General features: G+C 44.6%; 1 protein-coding gene across 14 annotated transcripts; it reads left to right on the forward strand.

The window, feature by feature from the left end:
- Nucleotides 1-531: 531 nt before the first annotated feature.
- On the forward strand, nucleotides 532-18,859 carry LOC133397913 (EH domain-binding protein 1-like protein 1). 14 transcript variants are annotated; one of them, XM_061669342.1, is made up of 29 exons: nucleotides 532-1,509; nucleotides 3,105-3,162; nucleotides 3,271-3,366; nucleotides 3,442-3,495; nucleotides 3,564-3,742; nucleotides 3,819-3,964; nucleotides 4,726-4,854; nucleotides 4,948-5,058; nucleotides 5,162-5,305; nucleotides 5,624-5,824; nucleotides 5,945-6,004; nucleotides 6,077-6,167; nucleotides 9,914-10,245; nucleotides 10,459-12,210; nucleotides 12,300-12,354; nucleotides 12,502-12,699; nucleotides 12,890-13,354; nucleotides 13,610-15,178; nucleotides 15,336-15,432; nucleotides 15,508-15,674; nucleotides 15,818-15,866; nucleotides 15,950-16,459; nucleotides 16,544-16,580; nucleotides 16,653-16,687; nucleotides 16,764-16,875; nucleotides 16,966-17,065; nucleotides 17,154-17,242; nucleotides 17,326-17,440; nucleotides 17,523-18,859. In XM_061669342.1, exons 1-29 carry the CDS (start codon nucleotides 1,406-1,408, stop codon nucleotides 17,614-17,616), a joined length of 7,149 nt encoding a protein of 2,382 aa, XP_061525326.1. In that variant the 5' UTR covers nucleotides 532-1,405; the 3' UTR covers nucleotides 17,617-18,859. The 14 variants fall into 14 exon arrangements, with proteins under 14 accessions (XP_061525326.1, XP_061525327.1, XP_061525330.1 ...); XM_061669343.1 differs by lacking the exons at nucleotides 5,162-5,305; nucleotides 5,624-5,824 and having other exon boundaries at nucleotides 533-1,509; XM_061669350.1 differs by lacking the exons at nucleotides 9,914-10,245; nucleotides 10,459-12,210; nucleotides 12,300-12,354 and having other exon boundaries at nucleotides 536-1,509.
- The last annotated feature ends 563 nt before the right edge of the window (nucleotides 18,860-19,422 follow it).

Consider the following 19,422-nt stretch of genomic DNA (forward strand, 5'->3'; position numbering starts at 1 on the left):
ATAAATAAAATAAAATCTGCATATGGATTTGTCTTATTGTGGGTATTTTGTAGTTGTGTGAATCAAATGTCTGAGGGTTCTTTTGTCTGCCATTCAGTTCCCTGGAAAGAACACGTGTTGCCCTGACTGCATGTATGTTTGTACCACAGTGCTAGATCTGACCCATTCTTATTATATACTCCAGCTTGAAAGCAGAGGAACCAGGAAAATCCCAAGCCCAGAATAGTGTCTCAGCTAAAACACAAAAGAAAAACTTGCCACTTCCCTCCGCTTTCTCTTCATTATTGCTCCATTTCCCTCACCCAAATGCAGCTGCATTGCGGACCGGAACGGTCCACAACGGAGACCCTGCCGACGGGTCATTTGGCTTGACATTCCGACAGCATTTTGAACTGTCGCTGGGGGAATGAATGATCATTGTTTTGTCTGATCATATCAGTGTGTACCCACAAAGCTAGAAAACCAAGACGGTTGTCTTTGTGCAACTCCATTGGAAAAACATCCGTCGTACTCCAGTGCTTCTGTTAAGAACACAACAGGAGAAAAAAAAATCACCTACACCCAAAATATATTGTACACTTTCCTGAAAATGTCACATAACTGATATTTTACAGTTGCTTGTTTCAGTATGAATCAGTCTATATCAGATATATCTCACCAGTGCTGTTTATGTCTTATGTTCTAAGCTCTGCTCCAGTTGCTAGTGACAGATTATAAATAGACGCACGGTTAAAGTCAAAACTCATTTTCTCAGGTTGTCCATTTTCTGTGGTGTTTATTCTCATTAGGGTCACGGGTGAGCTGGATCCTATATGGCTAACTCAATTTCCTTTCGAAAAGCAATTCATTTTACTGCTATGAATATTTGAATTATTGCAAAGGTCATAATGGTTTCAAAGAAAAGAATGCTTATAAATACCACCATTTAGCCATCTAGACAAACTATGCACTGGTCACCGGCCAATCGCAAGGCACATTCAGTGGGCAGGACACAACTGGCTCCACATAAAATATGTTTTATTTTGCATAGAAATAGCAATTATTTCCCATCTGTCATGTAACGCATATCGTGTTGGAGGTACTTTATTCCACTTCCAGCACATGACGACATGGACGCGATGAGCTTTTATTTTGTAATTTTAATTTTTTTGTTTTGTAAAAGGCCACGACTGCTCCACTTCCTGTTTTGTGCTCGTTAGTCGGGCTTGACGCGAGGCCGCCGGGAGAGCGGTCGGATTCGGAGCCGAGCGGTCCTCCCTCCACGCAAGTGGTCGTCGGGACAGGTGCCCCCCCCCCCCTCCCCCTCCCAACCCCTCTATCCCCCGTAACGGAAGAATCAACGGAGACGAAGCTGGCCGACATTCATGTCGCCTTCTCGTTGCCTGTTTGAGAGAATTCTTCGACGATGACTTCGGTTTGGAAGCGACTTCAGCGTGTGGGCAAGAAGGCGTCCAAGTTTCACTTCGCTGCTTCATTTCAACAACTGCTGCTCGAAAGCTCCAGTAAATGGTGAGTGCCGCGACCATAGACCTATTTTAAAATATCTTGTCAACGGCTTCGCGTCCATTTGACGTTAACGCGCTGTTAAATGCACGAACATGCCACATACGTCATTTTTTTTTTATCGGGGGGAAAACATTTTTTAAAAGTTATTGCTACTACCCTGATATACAGTGAATCATATTGGAATTTTTCACATTTTACGGCTTGTGATATTCGCTTTTACTTTTTGTTGTGAGGCGAGGACACGCCCCTTCACTTCCGGGTCTTGTTGATGCGGAACAAGGCTCGGTTCGATACTGACAGATTTGACCTCGATCCGATCCGATACCAATCCTCAAGAATCACTTTAATAATTAGGTAGAGAATCATCAAATAAAGTTTATTGACCTTTATGAAGCTATGTGTAAATCTACTTATTCAAGTCGCTTGCGATGAGATAAATGAAAATAAAACAAAAATAGCTATTACTCATTTGCTTACGGTCCCGTCATATCCTGTCAAAGTGCAAGCACACAATGCGCCATTTAAAAAAAAAAAAAAAAAAAAAGATTCACCTGGCATGGAAGATAGATTCAACCCAAAAATGCACAAATGAGTGGATGTACACTATTTCTTATTGATAAAGCCCACAGTAGCAGCCCGCATCTCTTCTAAAGCGCCCCCAAAACCCCCCGCGTTGAGCTAATGCCCCCCGGTAAATAGGTAATAGTTTTTATTATTTTTAACAATAGAACACTAACAAAACTAACATTGGTGTTAATATTTAGCAATACTTGCGAGTGGTAATTGTGTACACATTTGGTTATTATTGAAGTGCAGTGACAATACATTTAATGTGTGTAGTTTCAAAGGACTCTACTCGGGGAAAATATTTTGGTTTCCATTTGTTCTCTTGTGTTATTTAAGAAATGTAAAGAATCCAGACATGACAATTTTTTTAAATTTTTTTTTTGTGGTACATTTTTTTATGACGACCATGAAGCATTTTTTGTTTCGTTTTTACTTTACCCAAATTCGGTCCTTGGTTTTAACTACTTGAGGGGATATTTTATTTATTTATTTTTTTAATTGAGATTTATAGACTTGGTGATATTGTTCCAAGTGAAGAATCGGTATTGGTATCAGCGATACTGGTTCTGCAATTACTTATTAGTAGGATGCCAAATGTTGCGCCATCATACACCGCTGACAAAATCTGTGCAGCAGGTGTTGGATGGCTTTTAGTGTTAAATCCCTGCAAGGTTCAGAGTCTATTTCGGGTAAAGTTATGCAGTGACACATGCGTGGAAACACCCAAACATTGCCGGCCTTCCATCTTCCCAGTCACAAGTTTGTGACCCTGGACTTGTGAGAAAAGTTGCGACATCACCTCTCGGTCACAGAAGAACACATGAAATGAATGAAATGGTTCACAACAAACAGGCGGACAATAGCGTTACAATATTAGTTTTTTATGGCGCATAATGATGAAGCGTTCTGTTGCCCCACCCTGTGGTTAACAGCAATATTTGAGCTTAAAATTCATTTGGATGGTGCACTGATAAGTGGTCCTCACGTGCACACATTTGTCTGAAAACGTGTGAACTCTTCTGTGGTCCCAGGCAACCAGACAAACTGAGGGTGGTGTGGATCAGAAGAAGCAGACGTCACAGCACGAAGGTGAGAAAGAAACTGAGATTTGACGTGTAGTAACATTTTTAGGCAAAAAAAAAAAAAAGTATGAGGACATATGGCTGTGACAAAAGCTCTTTCGATGTCAACTTACAGCTCCACAGTTGGCAGCCAGGGATTCAGAACCCCTACAGAGGTTTGGTGCTTTGGCAGGTCCCAGAGAGTTTGGACGTCACCGTTACACTCTTCAAGGTGGGACTGGCGCATCACTCAAACATTACTGTGGGCAGACAGCATCGCTAAGTCGCCCGTCTATTCTGTCGACAGGAGCCGACTGCAGAGGAGTTTGAGGACAAAGATTGGACTTTTGTTATCGAAAATGTGAGTCTTAACTCAGAGTTTAGCCTCAGTGCTCGAGTTGACGCATTTCCTTTCTTTGGACCTGTCAGGAGACAAAAGGGCGGAGGAAGGTGTTGGCCTCAGCTGACATCAACATGAAGAAGTACGCCAGCGTCACGCCGGCACACTACGAACTGACGCTCAAGTTGAAACCTCTGTCGGTGAAAGTGAAAGAGGCCACGCTCAAGCTGAACTTGTCCTGCGTCTTCCTGAAGGAGGGAAAAGCAACGTGAGTAAACAACTCTGCCGCAGCGCCGTTCTTCTTGTGTACGGCGGAGTTTATTTATTCTTTCTGGTTTCTACAGCGACGAGGACATGCAGAGTTTGGCCAGTCTGATGAGTTTCAAGCAGAGCGACGTCGGCAATCTGGCCGATTTTAACGACAGTGACGGGGAAGTGGGCGAGGAAAGGAGGGCGAGCTTCGGATCTGGACAAGCGACGCCTGCCGCTGGTAAGACGCACGCAGCCTTCTTCCACAAACACATTGAGGCCTGACAACAAGGAAGTGAGAGAATGTCAACTAAAATAGCAACCAAGTAGACTTAAATTTCGTCTTTTCATTCATCTTTCACTTCATCTTTCTGTCTTGACCTTTCTCTGTGTTACTTCTGCAGCAAGAATTCGTGACCTGGCTTGGAGGCCTGCAATCGAATCTGTCCCAAATTGTATAACTTAACAAAAATCCATTTCCATTTTCTGGCTTCACACTCCTCACTCATACTCATCTTGCATGTTTCACTTCAAGCTCCATTCTTTTTTCCTTTCCTTTCACCCAGCGAGCACAGAGATGGGTCGCACGAGGTCCTCGGGCGCTTGCGCTTCCATCTCTGTTGCATCTCGGCCTGTTGGGCCTGAACCCCAGCACCCGCCCATCCCGACGCCCACCCATCAGACTCAGCCCTCCCTCTATGCCTACTCACTGCCAGCCTTCACACAAGCTCACCCTCCGGCACTTCCCAAAATTTTCCAGCCTGGTTCTGGATCAGGTATCGCTCTAGAGATGTTCACGCAGATGATGCAGTTTTTTTTTGTTTTTTTTTTTTGGTGTGTGTATGCAGTGTATAGACACCTTGAATGGAAGACCTAAGAGGGAATTCTTCTCGTATTCTGAGTAAACCAGCAAACATGCCGTGGCAACATGAGTTGGTTTACTAACGTGAACGCTTTCCTTGTGTTTTGTCTTCCTCCTAAAACTTTGCTGGCCCGTGTCAGCTGCCAGAGGGCCTCCCACTAAAGGAGATGCCCAGTCTCTCCCCACCTTCAGTCCCTCTAAAGCCCTCTGCTATTCACCGCCCGAGTCCTCTTCCGTCCCTTCCGCCTTAACAAGTAGCTCGCAAACAGGTAAAACACAGGCGCACGTTCCCTCCTCTTTTTTTCTCCACTTTTCTATCTTTTGTTTCTCAGTTCCTTCCCTTCATTCACCTCCTTCCTCAGCTCCACTCAGCGCCTGCCCTCCGTTTCCTCTGCGCCCCACTGCTCCCAGAAAACCTCAGGTGGTGGAGACGCTAACCAGACCCACCAGTCTCCCCTCCGCCCCAGAGACAGGTACAGCGTAGGCCATGAGGATGCGTTCGGAGCCATTTTCCCCACCACACCTCCCTCTCCTTCCTTGCCTTTTTTCCTCCCCCTTTCTTTCTCGTTTGCCCAGCTTCCTGGCAGACTGAATGGAGGCCTCCTAAATGTCAAGTCCCTCTCGCACAGCCCGCTCTCTCCCCCGAGTTCCTACATCCGTCTGTGGACGATCCCGGGCGGCCTGCTGTGGCGCCCAAAAGACAGAGAATAGACATGCCATGTAATGCTGCGCTCCAGCGGATCCAAACACCTTTCTGATCAGATCAATATTATAGCACATCCGTTATATTTATAGTTCCATTTCAAGCTAATAGATTCCATGGTTGTGTGACATTCTGCTCGAGGAATATTTGTTGTACGATAATGGCAAAAAATGTGGCACTTTGTTTGTTTGTTCAAATGTTTTGAACATTAGCCAACAATATCATTCTGAAATATGTTTTGCAAGCGTACTTTGGGTTCAGAGTCATGAAGTTCCTTCCCTCTATTTCCCCTCTTGCTTCCCGTCTTCCCATTATCCCACCATCCTCCTCGTCAGCTTCTTCCTGCCTGCCCGTCGTTGGCCCTCCTTTCCAGCAAAAACACGGGGGGCGTTCCGGATTTGCTCTTCCGTGGAGAGCCCCGGCACCTGTCGGTATAACTGACACCCGCTCGTGTCCCTCCATAGGTCCTTTCTCTTCTCTTCCTCCTTTTCAGACTCATTTATTCCACATTAACTCCCCAAGTGGCCAAAATGCAGGTACACAGTAAAAACATACAACTTTTTACAGTGGCAAACGTAATCAACAGTGTGCCGTCGGTGTACAAACATTTTTATATCCAGGTAGGTTGTGATGTCAATCTTTTGTCTTCCGTCTAGAATTCCAGAGACAGTTGAGCACACTGAGTGAAGAGGGGCAGCAGTGTACAACGCCCACAAGTAAGCATCAGGGGGAAAATAGGGTGTCAGGGCATTACAAAAGGAATACTTTGTTGAATTTATTTTGTTCAGGTCCTGATCCCAAAGTCGCTGCCGGCCAGGGCTTGGCATCTGGGGCTCGGGATGCATTATTTGGAATCAAAGTTGTCAAAGCGTCCGCAGGGTGAGTAAAAAGGCTGCCTTGTGTCCGTTATTGTGCATTCTGAGTGATGCAGGGGTGTTCATTGCACGAATGGATTAATGACGGTTCTGATTTCGGTAACGTAGTTGCAAATGGTAGCCTTATCATAGTTAAGTATAATAAGTAAACGTCAGCCTCCGGTTGTCTCGTCACCTCCCACCCTCATTGGTGGATTTCTATTTGTTTGTCCTTCAGACCTGAGAGTATGGCCTCTCTTCTGCCCCTTAGCCCCAGAGCGCCCTCAGCTCAAGAGGCAAAGTATTTTGAGATGCCCAAAGCACAGATGGATCATACAGAGTTAAGCCTTGCAAGGACGTGTCTTGTCAAACCACTAAGCCTCTTGTCAAAGATGTCCATTCAATTAGGGAGTCAAGTTGCCAAGGCAAAGCCTGTGGCCCCGTTTTCAGACGGTCCCCAACATACATCCTCAGATTTTCAGACCCCTATGATGCACTTTCCTCAAATGACTACAAATGGGAAAGGGGCGATAGGAAAAGAAGCTTTGGGGTAAGTGAAATTCAAAGTGACCTTTCGAACTTTGCCAAGTAGTTCTTTTTCTGACACCCGTTTGTTTTGCCACTCCCCTACTCCTTCAGAAATGAGCACAAGACTGTCTCAGCGACAACTTGTTTCACAGACGAAAAGTTGGACAACTGTACTTCCACGTCAGTGTTGATGAAAAAGATACCGGATGAGGTTTTAGGAGAATTTTCCAAAGTAAAAAGTTCAGAGGAGAAGCGAAAAAATCATCCCTGCTGGTTTAATGCCCATCACCGACAAGGAAATACGGTGCAGCTCTTCAGGATTTGACTCACACTTTGGGTTTGTCTCAGGACAACAGCCAGGAACCAACATGTTACTACAAGTGGAAGCTAATACCGTGTCTACTGACAACATAGTATATGGAAGAAATCAAGTTGCAGAGAGTCTTCCACAAAGTGCAGAGAAAGCACACACGTATACATCTAAGGTAGAACTTAGTCCACTGTGTTCAAAAGACGGTTCTCCCCAAACTCTATCAGACTTGCCACCCAAGTTACAGCCTGGAGTGACATTGAAAGAGCCTAGTATGACACAGTTACAGTCAGCTTGTCCTCAGCGTTCAAATGTTCCTGGCATTCCAGCTCGCCATCAGTCAGAAGTTGGAGCTTGTTCCGATCATTTGAGTGCGTTGTTCCTGTCGTTACGCACAAAAAAAATGCCCTTACCCATTTATTCAGACTTGCATCGTGTCCAGCAACAAGCTGTGAATGACATGAATATGACCAAACTGGTATGGCTAACATGTCCTAGAAGTACAAGAGTTCTTGGATTTCCCAATGCACCATTTAAGGAAGCTTTGAGCCATTCAAGTATGACCAGTCTTCTTCCTCCATGTCCAGAATGCACAGTGATTGCAGGCATGCCTTTTAAAGAAACGGTTGGAAGGACAAGACAGGAAGATGACTGGCTGAATTTGAGGAAATCATTTTCTTGCAAACAAATGAGATCTCAATGTGTTCTAGTTGAGGACGGTTCACATGAGAACAAAGAACATCACAAAGCCATGGTAAATATGCTATCTTCTTGTCCACAGAAAGCTTGCACTTATGGTTTCCCTTCTGCTCCAGGTCAAAATGTTAACATGGCTAACCTTTTGTATACTTGCCCGAGAAAAAACAATGTTATTGGTTTACCGTCTCAGGATCCAGTTTGTGTTGCGAGTGACCTTTGGAATTTGGGTAAGGGCAGTTCTATTTTGTTAGCGAAGCACTTAGGGAAGGAATGTGTGGTGACATCAAGCCCTATGACATCAGTGCCCTCATGCCCAAATATTACTCCCTCCTGCCCTGAGAAGGCCAAGGTACCTGGGTTTCCATCAGCACAGAAACAAAGCAAATCGGCTAAAGAACCAACCGTGGTCACATTTGTGTCAAGTTGTGCAAAAGAATCTATAGTTCCTGGAATGCCAGCTAGAAACTATACCAAACCTCAGTGGGTAAAAGATAGCGTTCTGCTACAGCCACCGCGGAAGTATGCCGTTACAACACATCTGGAAGACGTCTTTGCTTTTGATTGTGATTGGGTTCGTAACATGGTATGCATCGTGTCCTCGTGTCCGATGCAAGCCTGTACATCTGGCTTCCCATCAGTAAAATCTAACAGGTCAGAAAACATTGCAAATATGATGAATACATGTCCAGGACATTCCAGAGTTAGTGGAATCGCCTCCACATTCCCCAGTGGGTCTGGTAGAGCAGAATGGAAGGTTGACAGAAGGTCATTGTGGGGAAAAGCATTGGACAACCCAAAAAGAATGTCAGTAATGCGTAAGTGCAAGATTTCTTTGAAAGAGAAGACAGTCGTTCGAGTTATGGTGTCCATGTTGCCACCTTGCCCAAGACACTCTAACGTTTATGGAGTTCCCTCCAAAGTTGGTCAAAGTCACGTTTTGATGAAAGAAGCCCCCGACATGTTCAAATCCATTACCACTTTCCCAAAACATGGTAGAATTCTAGGTTTACCTGGAAAGGATCATTCAAGAGACTATCACGGTTGGTGTGTGGAAAGGGGGACACTTTGGAAGAACCCAGTCACTACAAGGTCGGTAGCAGTCTCAGATTCTAGACTTGATCAGATGTCCTCCAAGGACCGAGAAATGATGGTCAGTGGGCTGCCGTACTGTTCCCGAGAAGCACTGAACTTTGGATTTTCTTCTGCCTTGCCACTCCTAACTGTTGATGCAGAAGAAACAAATCATCAAAGCATGGTACAGTTGCTGCCGTGTTGCCCGAGACAGTCAAGCATTGTGGGTTTCCCCTCAAAACTCTCTGATGACAACATAGGTCTATGGGCAATGTTGATGACGTTGCCACACTTCCCTCATCACGATACACCGAAAGCACCCCTCTCCCTAAAACTTACAGTTGACTCCGGAATAACAGACTCTGAGGAAAAACTTGCAAATATGGTAAATATTGTTCCATCCTGTCCAAAGACCGCTTCCCTGCTGGGGATGCAATCAAGTACTTCGCACTGTTTAGTGCAAGCAGAGTGTTCAATTAGAGCACCACTTTTGGTGACACCAATCGCTTTGGACATGAGTGAAGATGAGCATGGTTTGATGGTGGCAACTGAGGAAAAAGTAACTGCTCTAAAACGCGGGTGAGTTACTTCATGATGTCTGTGGTACCGTCAAAGGTCAGGTTTGTTTTTGTAAGCATTTGCTTTTAAATGATTTCAGAAACACAGATGGCCGAATACCACATTTAATCACTGACATGTCATTGTCAGATAAGAGGTGGGTTGAATGGCTTTGCAAAGTAACAGAAAAATGGCATGTCGTCCTTGCACGAAACATAGATTGACTGAATTTGCATTTGCGATGCATTTAGAGGCTAATATGACATGAGATGTACAAAAAATTAATGACAGAATGGATTGGGAAATGTTGGTGTCAATGAGATGAGGATGTTTTGAACTGTGGAGAATTTTGCACAAATAACAAGCACAAAATAATGGGTATTGGTTGAATACTGACAAGACCATACAGATCATATCATCTGTGTCCAGGGAATGTGTGTGTCGACGACGGTGGCATTTCTCTAGCCTTGTGTGCTGTAACTTTGATTTGATTTTTTTCTCACTGATAGATTGAGCTGCACTGATCCTACCTAGCTTGCAAGACCTGTACCATATATACTTGAATAATTATTCTGTAATTCACCTTGTATTTTCCTGATCCTTAGAAATGAAAACATGGTTTCAGTGCAGCCATCATGCCAAAGGGAAAGTGTTCCTGGGCAGGAGGTACGAGAGCAATATCCCACAGAAAGCATCAGTCTATGTGAGGATCTACCAAAGGCATCGACAGAGTTTACTGGCGATGTGGCGACTACTGAAGAAATTCTCAATCCACTGTCGTCACTCACAAGTTCCTCCTCTGATGATGAAGTGAAGACTGCGGTGAGAAGTATGACGGCCATATGCTCGCTACCCAGTGGCATACTTGACTGTGACACTCAACAATCCAGTGAATGTTGGAATCGGAGTATGGTGGATATGCATCCCTGTTGCCCAAGTGAGTCGTCTATTCGCAGTACACCATCTTTGAGTGAAGTCAATTCTATTTCTTGGTTACCTCAGCCTGAGATACTTTCTAAGAAGGCAGGGAAGACTGTCACAATTAAAGATATCCCTATCAATGACGAAATGAAAACCATGGCATTATTAACCTTAGCTTGTCCTAAACGTGTGTGTATTTCTGGAATTCCATCTGCTTTGACACCTACAGTCATCTTCGACATGTCAAATACGATCAACCTCCTGCCATCCCTTCCGGCCACATCCAGCATTGCTGGTATTCCATCTTTGCTCAAAGCCGACACCAGAGACTGGGACATTATTGGAATTCACCACTCATTATGGAAGAGAAGAAATAAAAATGGGTCTGAATTAATACTGGAGAACGACAAAATGCACAAATATTTGAAAGGAGCTAGTTTGCGTCTTCAGTGTTGTCCAAAAGAATCCAGCATTCCTGGTTGTCCTTCTGTGCGACAACCGAGACGCTTGACAGCTGATCAACTCATGACTCGTGGCCTCGGTGAGCCCGGTATGGTTCATCTGTCGAGATTGTGTTCAAAAGCGTCACGAATCCCGGGATTTGCATCATTTGATGACACAAGAGAATGGACCGTCAACAGAAAGCGACTCCTTCAGCCCAGATCGTCTGAAAGGAAGACATCGTTGATTGGAAGGTTTCACAAAGACGAGAGAGCAATGAAGACAATGGCTTCCCTTGTACCGTCCTGTCCAAAAGAGGCATTGACACCAGGATTCCCCACTCATCCAACACCAACAACTGCATATTGTGCACCAAATATTACAAGCCTCTATACATTATGCTCCCGTGTTTCAAACATTGCCGGTTTTGCATCAGTTGATGGAAGTGAGAGCATTGGATGGGTGATGGGAAATGAGTCCTTGTCGAAGGAGGCGGCCAATAAGGGCTTCATACGGGACATGACAAATGAGCACAAAATTAAATGGAAAAACATGCATTCTCTTGTACCATCTTGTCCGAAAGCATCATGTATAACTGGCATCCCATCCAAGCCACATCCCAGAGAGCTATATTATTGCTCAAATATAGTAAACCTGCTTCCTTTGTGCCCTCAAGTTTCTACTGTTCTTGGATTGTCATCAATTGAAGATAACGAGAAAAGATGGATTGTTGAGCAGGGTTCATTGATTCGCAAACCACAAAAGAACATCAAGTTGAAGATGAACTGTTTGCCAGTCGACCAAGACAAAGCAAACGATATGTTTGCCATTGCACCTTCTTGTCCAGAAGCATCCAAAATCCAAGGGCTTCCCTCAGCACCTCAAAGCAAATCCAAGGTTGAACCGAACATGATCAAATTGGTACCTTTCTGCCCAAGGTCTTCATGTCTTAAAGGATTTGCATCCGTTCCTACAACCCCAATTGTAGGGTGGCTACATGAAAGAAACCCTGTCATAAGAACACCTCAGAGAAAGTGGGCAGAGAAGATTGGAACACTTGCTGGGCAGAAGCAAAACGGGAGCAGTATGGCAAAAATGATAACGTCATGCCCCAAAAAGGCGAGACTCCGTGGATTTCCGTCTGCTCCCATTCCGAACAAACCACCAGAAATTGTCAGCTTATACTCGACTGCTCCATGTGTTTCCTGTACACCTGGTTTCCCATCAGCAAGGATGCTTAGCTTTGAACCTTTGAATACACAAACCCATTACTTGTGCAAGAAGACCTTGTGTGTGGACCTGCAGAAGTGCAAGACGTATCTCATTACTGAATCCCTTGATAATTATCAACATGAAGAAATTAAGCAGATGGTATTAATAGCGCCATCATGTTCGCATCAGACTAAAATTCCTGGATTACCAAGCATTTCTGTCCTGAATACAACATGGAACAAAACTCACCAGTTGCCTGCTGCCACTGTGTTGCCAAATCACCCAGAAGTCATTCATGGCAGTGGTACCAGCAGAGCACTTGCATCTGGTGAGATATTTCCACAGTAAACATTGGGGTCACCTTCTCCTTTCCTTGTGATTCTTCCTTGAATTTTACACTGTTTGCTTTTATAACAGAGGGTAGATACAGCGGCATTACAAGTCACAGCACAGAACCTTCATTAGATAATGAGTAAGTGAAGGAACCCACTGCATGTGTTTTGCTGTGACCCTAACATGGACTGCCTCGATCATACATGTAACCAAAATCTACGTATTCTGTTGCTGCGTGATTTATGTGGATAACATCATTGAAAGCCCTGTGAATTTGGATCTTCAGCTTAACAAATAGAGTAGCAGCAGAGGAGGCCCAAACACAGACGAAAGATGGGAACACATCGGAGCCCGATGTCATCTTAGGCTGGGAATTACTGGAGGTAGAGGGAACGACTGAAAAACCGAGAGAATCTTCGCCATCGGCAAATGAGGACGCGACCCCTGGAATAGTACAAACTATTGTGGGTGTTTTCCATAAAGGGTAAGTGGCTTGGAATGAAGAGCATGCCAACGCAGACATTTGATTGGACCTCTCCTATTCCTCAATAGAGATGCTTGTTTTCAGAGCTGACCGATCCTTAATTCTATGCTGCATGTTTATCGTTCGCATTTATTAGTTTTGCGCGTTGCCCCTGAGCTCTCGCTGACTGAAATTATCACATTTTTCACAGTTATGAAACAGTAGCGTCCATTTTGGGGCCATCCAGTTCAGCGGTGTCTGGGAATGAAGTCCAACTGAAGGCCGACTCGGCTTTGCCTCCAAGAGAACAGACGGTCATCTCCTCACGTGAAGACTTACCTTATCGTGAGGAAATAGGCAAGGTCATTCCTTTAGCTGAGCAGTTTGAGGACAATCACCTGGGAGAGGATCAAGTGGTACCGCCATCACCACCCTCAGATGGTGATGATGGGTTTTTGGTTTGTGTGAGTATGAAGAAATGGCCACCGCTGACTGCTGCAGATATTACTGAGCTGTCAATGGACGTTCAACATGAGGAACAGGAAGTTTTGCGTGATCAATGTCATACAAGTGAGCAGAACTCCGCAAACACGTCAGTGTGCATTGACAGTTTGTCAGTAAGTCACCAGAATGCCAAACAAAATGAGGTCGAAACCTCTTCCAAATTGGATCCTGGGTGAGTGTTTCTGAATAATACTCCACCTACTGCTCGTGTTTAATTGCACGGTGTGGAAGTGTGATACTCATTCTCTTGTGCTGCTTGAAAGTTCTTAGCGCTGACCGGTATTGTGATTTGGAGTTGAAAAATGACGATGTTTTGCAAGGTGAACAGATGGCATTTGTCATTGTTTCCTTATTGTGCTGCATGGAGTAAAACGGTAGTCCAAAGTAGACTCCAAAACACTGAAACATTTCCTTTCTTGTCCTTAAGTCCCCAGCAATCAAGCACTGATGCAATCCCCCTACATGCTACAATAAGTGAACTGTTGACAGATGCCAAACCAAACCCAGAGATACTCTTGGACAAAACCTTAGCTGATCCGTATCTTTGTACGGTTGAACCACAAGCACAGGTCTCTCAGCGAGACACAAAGGTTCCAGCAATTCAACAAATAGAATTTGAACCAGAACAAGCCACCGTTATACAGGAGCTGGACGACAGTCAAAATTTGGATGGATTGTCTGTCCTTCGTGAGGTGGCTCCAATCCACTCTTGTGAGATAATTCTTACTCAACCTGTGAAGAACCTTTCCCTCTCTTCTTGTAGTAGCATTGCTGTCGCTGGAGATGGAAGCGTTCGCTCTCTACACACAACTGTCAGTGAAGAAAAAATTGATAATGTCCCTCCTGATGTGGAAAAAAGAGATTCCCTGAGCAAATCTCTGACAACAAAAGACAGTGTCACCACTGAAAAACAAACACTTCCTGCTCTACCAGGAAGCGAAAATGTCCAAACCATCAAACAACGTTCTTTTGTGGTTGATCAAAGAGCAGACACAAAATATGACCAAGATGGAACTATACCAGTCCAGGCCTCTAGTCAAGGCCCCTTCTTAGAAACAAGGGAACATGAAAGCTGTGTGCCATTAAAAGCAGAGCCACAGGGAGATGCTGTTGAGCAACATGCACCCCTGTCAATTATCCAAAAGATTGGCATGAAAGGTCCTTTGAGAAAGCAACCCATCCCAAAGCCTCGTGTTAGGAAATGTGCCAGCGGTTCTTTCTCAGACGATATCACGGGAGAAGAGGCCCAGGCGGGAGGCCAGGCTGGCCTTCTTCCGGATCATGACGACAGGATATTGAAAGAGCAAATCGTAGCCGTACGCTTGAGGAAAAGCAGACTTCATGTCGAGGATGGTACAACGCGACCCTCAAACTTGCCTGTAGCAAAACAAAGAGTTAAGAAACGTCTCAGTAGTTCGTTCCCAGATGATACTGCAGTTTCTTGCTCACCACGTACTTCTTTGTCAGACACAATAACTGACACGTCTGGGCAAGAGGTGAATCACCACAATGAGCAGGCGAGCTTCCCTGTTCCGCGACCTCGAGTCAGGAAACAAGCCGACACGACTCTTTCCAAAAGTACACCAGTTGCAGACATCTTATGTCCTTCATCTCAACGAAAGCCAGAGGCTACACGTACCTCCTACACCTCCTACAAGGCAGCAGACGACAGATCTTCAATACTGGATTCAGGTGTCACCTCTGAAAAGTGTTCATTTACAATTGATCATGGCAATGGAAAAGATTTTGCACCTCGTTACACGGCAGAAAGGAGCGATGTGGAGAAGCCGTCGGATGAACTGGTCAAAGGTGGAACCCTAACAGACGCGCCTGTCCTGATGAATAAGTCCTTCACGTGCGCGATTACATCTGCTCAGGGTGACTGGTTACAAGTAGGAGATGGCGGCGGCAGTAAATCAGCGGATCTGAAGAATAAAGGCTCTGACTGCAGCTTTTTGTCCGTAGATGTTGCCGCCGGTTGTTCAGAGGAAGACGGGTAAGAATAATGATGGAAAATAAAAGTCTTGTGCATAAAGTGTTGTGTGCGTGTGTGGACTTTAATTAGTTCCTTGGTTTGGAACTCCAGCAAAGTTTTCAGGCACATTTTGGATATACATCACATTGTTGTTGTTTTGTTTTTTGTTTTTTTACAGAAGCAGTTCGCACGTGGACAAAAATAATGCCCAAGGGCTTGGTTTCCACCAAACACTGACTCCAATAAAACATGAAGATGGGTTGGCATCTCCAGACGTACGTTGATCCCAAAATTGATCGGCACGATTTGCACACCGGAGACTTATCTGTGATATAAATTCCATGTGGTAGAATTTTTCAGGAAGTCAAAACCTGGTGACTTCCAGTCAGTCTCTACTGGAGTGGTGCAAGGAGGTCACTCAGGGTCACAAGGGACTGAAGATCACCAACTTCAGCACCTCCTGGAGGAACGGTCTGGCTTTTTGTGCCATCTTGCATCATTTCCACCCAGAAAAGATGTAAGTAGCCACAAACAATTTAAAAAGACCATTACCACTATTAAGCAGGATAGTTATCTATATCATTACTTTGCTTGCATCCATTCATTTTCTATACCACTTGTTGAAATCCTATTTTTCCTTTGCTTTTTTTTTTTTTTTAGTAATTATGAATTATTGGACCCCTATGACATCAAGCACAACAATAAAAGGGTGATTAACAATTCATTATTAGTGCATTTTAACTTGAAAATGACCTTTTACCAATGACCATGTGATTTTTCTGGCTTTGGCAGGCCTTTGATGGTTTCGCCGAGCTCGGCATTTCCAGGCTGATGGAGCCTTCAGACATGGTCATGCCGGCTGTGCCCGATCGCCTCATTGTCATGACGTATCTCAGCCAGATTCGCACTCATTTTATGGGCCAGGAGCTAAGCGTTCTTCATATCGAGAAAGACGCCAGGGAGTCCAGCTACGCGGTCACGGCAGACCGCGAGAGCGAAGAGGACCCCCAGGCCGCTGTTCGCTACTGCACCCAGAGGCTTCAAGAGGAGGGCATCGGTCTGGAGACGAACGGCTCCGTTAGCGCAGCACGCGACGGCGAAGGCGACGCGGATGCAGCTCCGCCGCCCAGAAGCAAACGGGCGCAGGCATCCGGGACTGGGGGTGCTCAGTCGCCGGTTGCACCGCCGAGGACTCACTTCGCGTCCAAGTGTGGGTTCTCTCACGTCAAAGACGCCGATCTGGTCAAGAAACGCAGGTCTCAGCGGAAGAGTGCGTCTGAGGAGGATGGAGACACATCCGTGGTAGGATTCAGGATTCAGCTTCGTTAATTTTCTTCTGTCTTAATTTTCAATGTGTTTTTTGTTTTTTTTTTTTAAACTTGACAGGCTGTTGCGGAACAAGACAGCGGAAGTGTCACAATCGGTCAGTCTATTCAGTTTTACATCTCGAATAACGTGTGTAAACACGGCAGCTCGTTCATGTTTTGCCTTGCAGAGACAACAGGGACACTGGGAAGACGGGAAGGCCAGGTTAGTTTTGGCTAGAACTGTCGCCATGCACGTCCGTCAGTACTCAATACAAACGAGTATTTGTGTGTGCATCCAGGACCCCAGCCAGTATGTACTCAGTCAAATGGAAGCCCTGGAAGCGGAGCAAAACCACATCGACACCAGAGCTGCGGTCGTCGAGAGGAAACTCCGACAACTCATGGAAACGAGTAATTCGTCTCGATTCAGTTCATTGTGGAAAGGATTATTTTCTCCTGCGTGATGTGTGATTTGCTGCGTGATGTGTGTTCCCCTAACAGGCAGTGACAAGGCGGAGGAGGAAAGGTTGATTCAGGAATGGTTCACACTGGTCAACAAGAAGAATGCGTTAATTAGAAGACAGGATCACCTGCAGCTGCTGTAAGATCCCTCCATCTGTGACGCAGACGGAAGAATCAATTCAGAAATGATCAGGTGATTGCTATCAGCGCCCATCCTGTCATAAAAGTGCTGTGATTGATAGGCTGGAGGAGCACAATTTGGAAAGGAGGTTTGCGCTGTTAACCAAAGAGCTACGGGACATAATGGCCCTTGAAGGTTTGTCGACCACAAAAAAAAAAATCATGACTGCTGCTCGAGCTGTTGTCAGTTTCGTTGTCGTTTTGGGTGTCGACATTCAGAGTGGCAGAAGACGTTGGCGCACAAACACAGGGAGCAGCTGCTGCTGCAGGAGCTGGTGTCACTGGTCGACCAGCGGGACGAACTGGTGCGCAATATGGACGCCAAGGAGAGAGGGTGAGAGGGGGCTGGGGGTCAGAAATTTTGAAACAGCTCGTCAAATGTCGGGTGTGAAATCGAGCCCCGCTTCTGTCTCCAGCGCTCTGGAGGAGGACGAGCGCCTGGAACGAGGCCTGGAGCAGCGACGGAGGAAGTACGGCAAACAGCAGAAGGAGAAGTGTCTGATGCAGTGATTTTTGTTTTTTGTATTTATTTTTTTTTCACCGTGGATGGGACGTCCCGATTCAGGACGCGAGGTGTGACACTCAATATCATTGCCAAAGATGATCGTTACTTCTTTTATTTAAAGTCTTGTTCAGGAGAACTGATAGCAAGTTCTAATGAGACGGGATGTGTTCGTCAGACTTTCATGGCAACGTAAGTTTACAGACTCCTCATGGGATCTGTCTTACCAACATATTATGTCTTGTTACTTTTTCAGCTTTTTAAATCAGGTTTTAATTGACGGGCTACTTGTAGGGCAAAGTAGCGGCCTCTCGGTTTCGTCCCGTCAGCACTCCTCTGGAAATGTATGTTCAGAATGATACATTTCTTTTTATTTGTCATTTTTTTCAAAATGAATTTTCTATTCAGTTCAGCCATATCTGCTGCTTTCGGACAATTATATTAAGTATGCTACGCGCTGATTTTCCTCTATTCGAGTCAAAAGTGATGTTGGAAACGCTTACCCAAAAAATGTTTATTTTATCCCCAAAGTGATGTTACAGTTGTATGTGTTACAAAATAGACTAACTTTATTTTTGACTGTCTTGTTACTGAGGGATGTTTAAAAATAGGAGCTCCTTCCTTTTAAATGTGCCTTTATTCTGGATTTTGAAAGTTACTAAAAATATATATATATATATATATATATATATACACATATATAGATAAATGTTAACAACTTACCACATTAAAGTGGATTACTTTAGCAGTGAGTCACCTGAATCATTTTACAGTTGCCAACAGGATGAATTTGGTTCAAGGTCATCTTTAATTTATTGGATTTATCTGAGCTTTTACTATTTAATCTGTGTCGCCTGCAGAACTCCAGCTCTTTTTTTTTTTTGTTCCTTCTTTTAACCAAAAATGTACTTTTGTTCTTATTGTTGTGCCTGCATCGTGCTGCATTGCACGTTAAGAATTACATAGGAACTTTGTATTCACAGGAAACGACACATTATGCATTTTCGAGTCATCCTATAAACTAATAGCAGCTGATTAAAGCATGCGAGTCAGGATTCATGGAAATAAGATTTGGTGGTGACTGCACGATTGAAATGAAAGGAGGATTTTTGGGCAAGTGAAAGGTAGCAGAAATATTGGTTTTAAGAAAGAAGGAAACGGAACTGACTGTCGTGTTCATGTGACGTTTGCACATTTGCCGAGTTTGCAAAGCCCTAAATCTGTTGCTGCATTAAAAAGAGTCGCAAAGATGCTTTGTGAGTTCACTTTGTCCACAATTGTGAAAATGATTGGCGCACAAATTTACAAAATAGTTGTAGGATTTGTTTGTATTCTGCTGCCACAGTAACTATCCGGATGGATTTGCTTTAAGGATGCGACTAAAAACTTGGCAATCTATCATATTGGTGTGTGCAGTATCTTTTTTTTTTTTTTTTTTTTTTCCTCCCCAAGTTGAATTACTTGAGGTATCGGAAGGATCACGATGATGAGCAGAACCACGGGCCCGGATCTCAAGGAACTGGGTGAGAAACTGAAGGCTCTTTTGTCCCAGTTGCCTGCCCTGGTGACCAGCCAGGAGCCCAGTTAGATCAAGCTTGGAGGCTGCAGCTGCTTCCTCAATGGATTAACACGAGTGCAGTGAAAATGTCAATTCGTCCAGTCCAATGGACGTGGAGGAGGAACTTGAAATCTATTGGACTGGATTATTATTATTATTTATTTTATTTTTTTCGCAATTGAAGTGATGACCTTCTTAATTAGCTGTGTATTTCAAAACAAGACAGCATCGTTGAAGAGAGCAAGCCATTATCAAC

Source organism: Phycodurus eques, chromosome 23 (assembly GCF_024500275.1).
Source record: "Phycodurus eques isolate BA_2022a chromosome 23, UOR_Pequ_1.1, whole genome shotgun sequence".
In the NCBI taxonomy this organism is placed as follows: Eukaryota; Metazoa; Chordata; class Actinopteri; order Syngnathiformes; family Syngnathidae; genus Phycodurus; species Phycodurus eques.

Bases quoted from the DNA above. Each gene is read 5' to 3' on its own strand.
- LOC133397913 (XM_061669339.1), top strand. From the start codon at position 7,039: ATGTTACTACAAGTGGAAGCTAATACCGTGTCTACTGACAACATAGTA. The intron at 9,330-9,408 runs GTGAGTTACTTC...AAATGATTTCAG, and splicing joins GTAACTGCTCTAAAACGCGG to AAACACAGATGGCCGAATAC. The intron at 12,355-12,501 runs GTAAGTGAAGGA...TTGGATCTTCAG, and splicing joins GAACCTTCATTAGATAATGA to CTTAACAAATAGAGTAGCAG.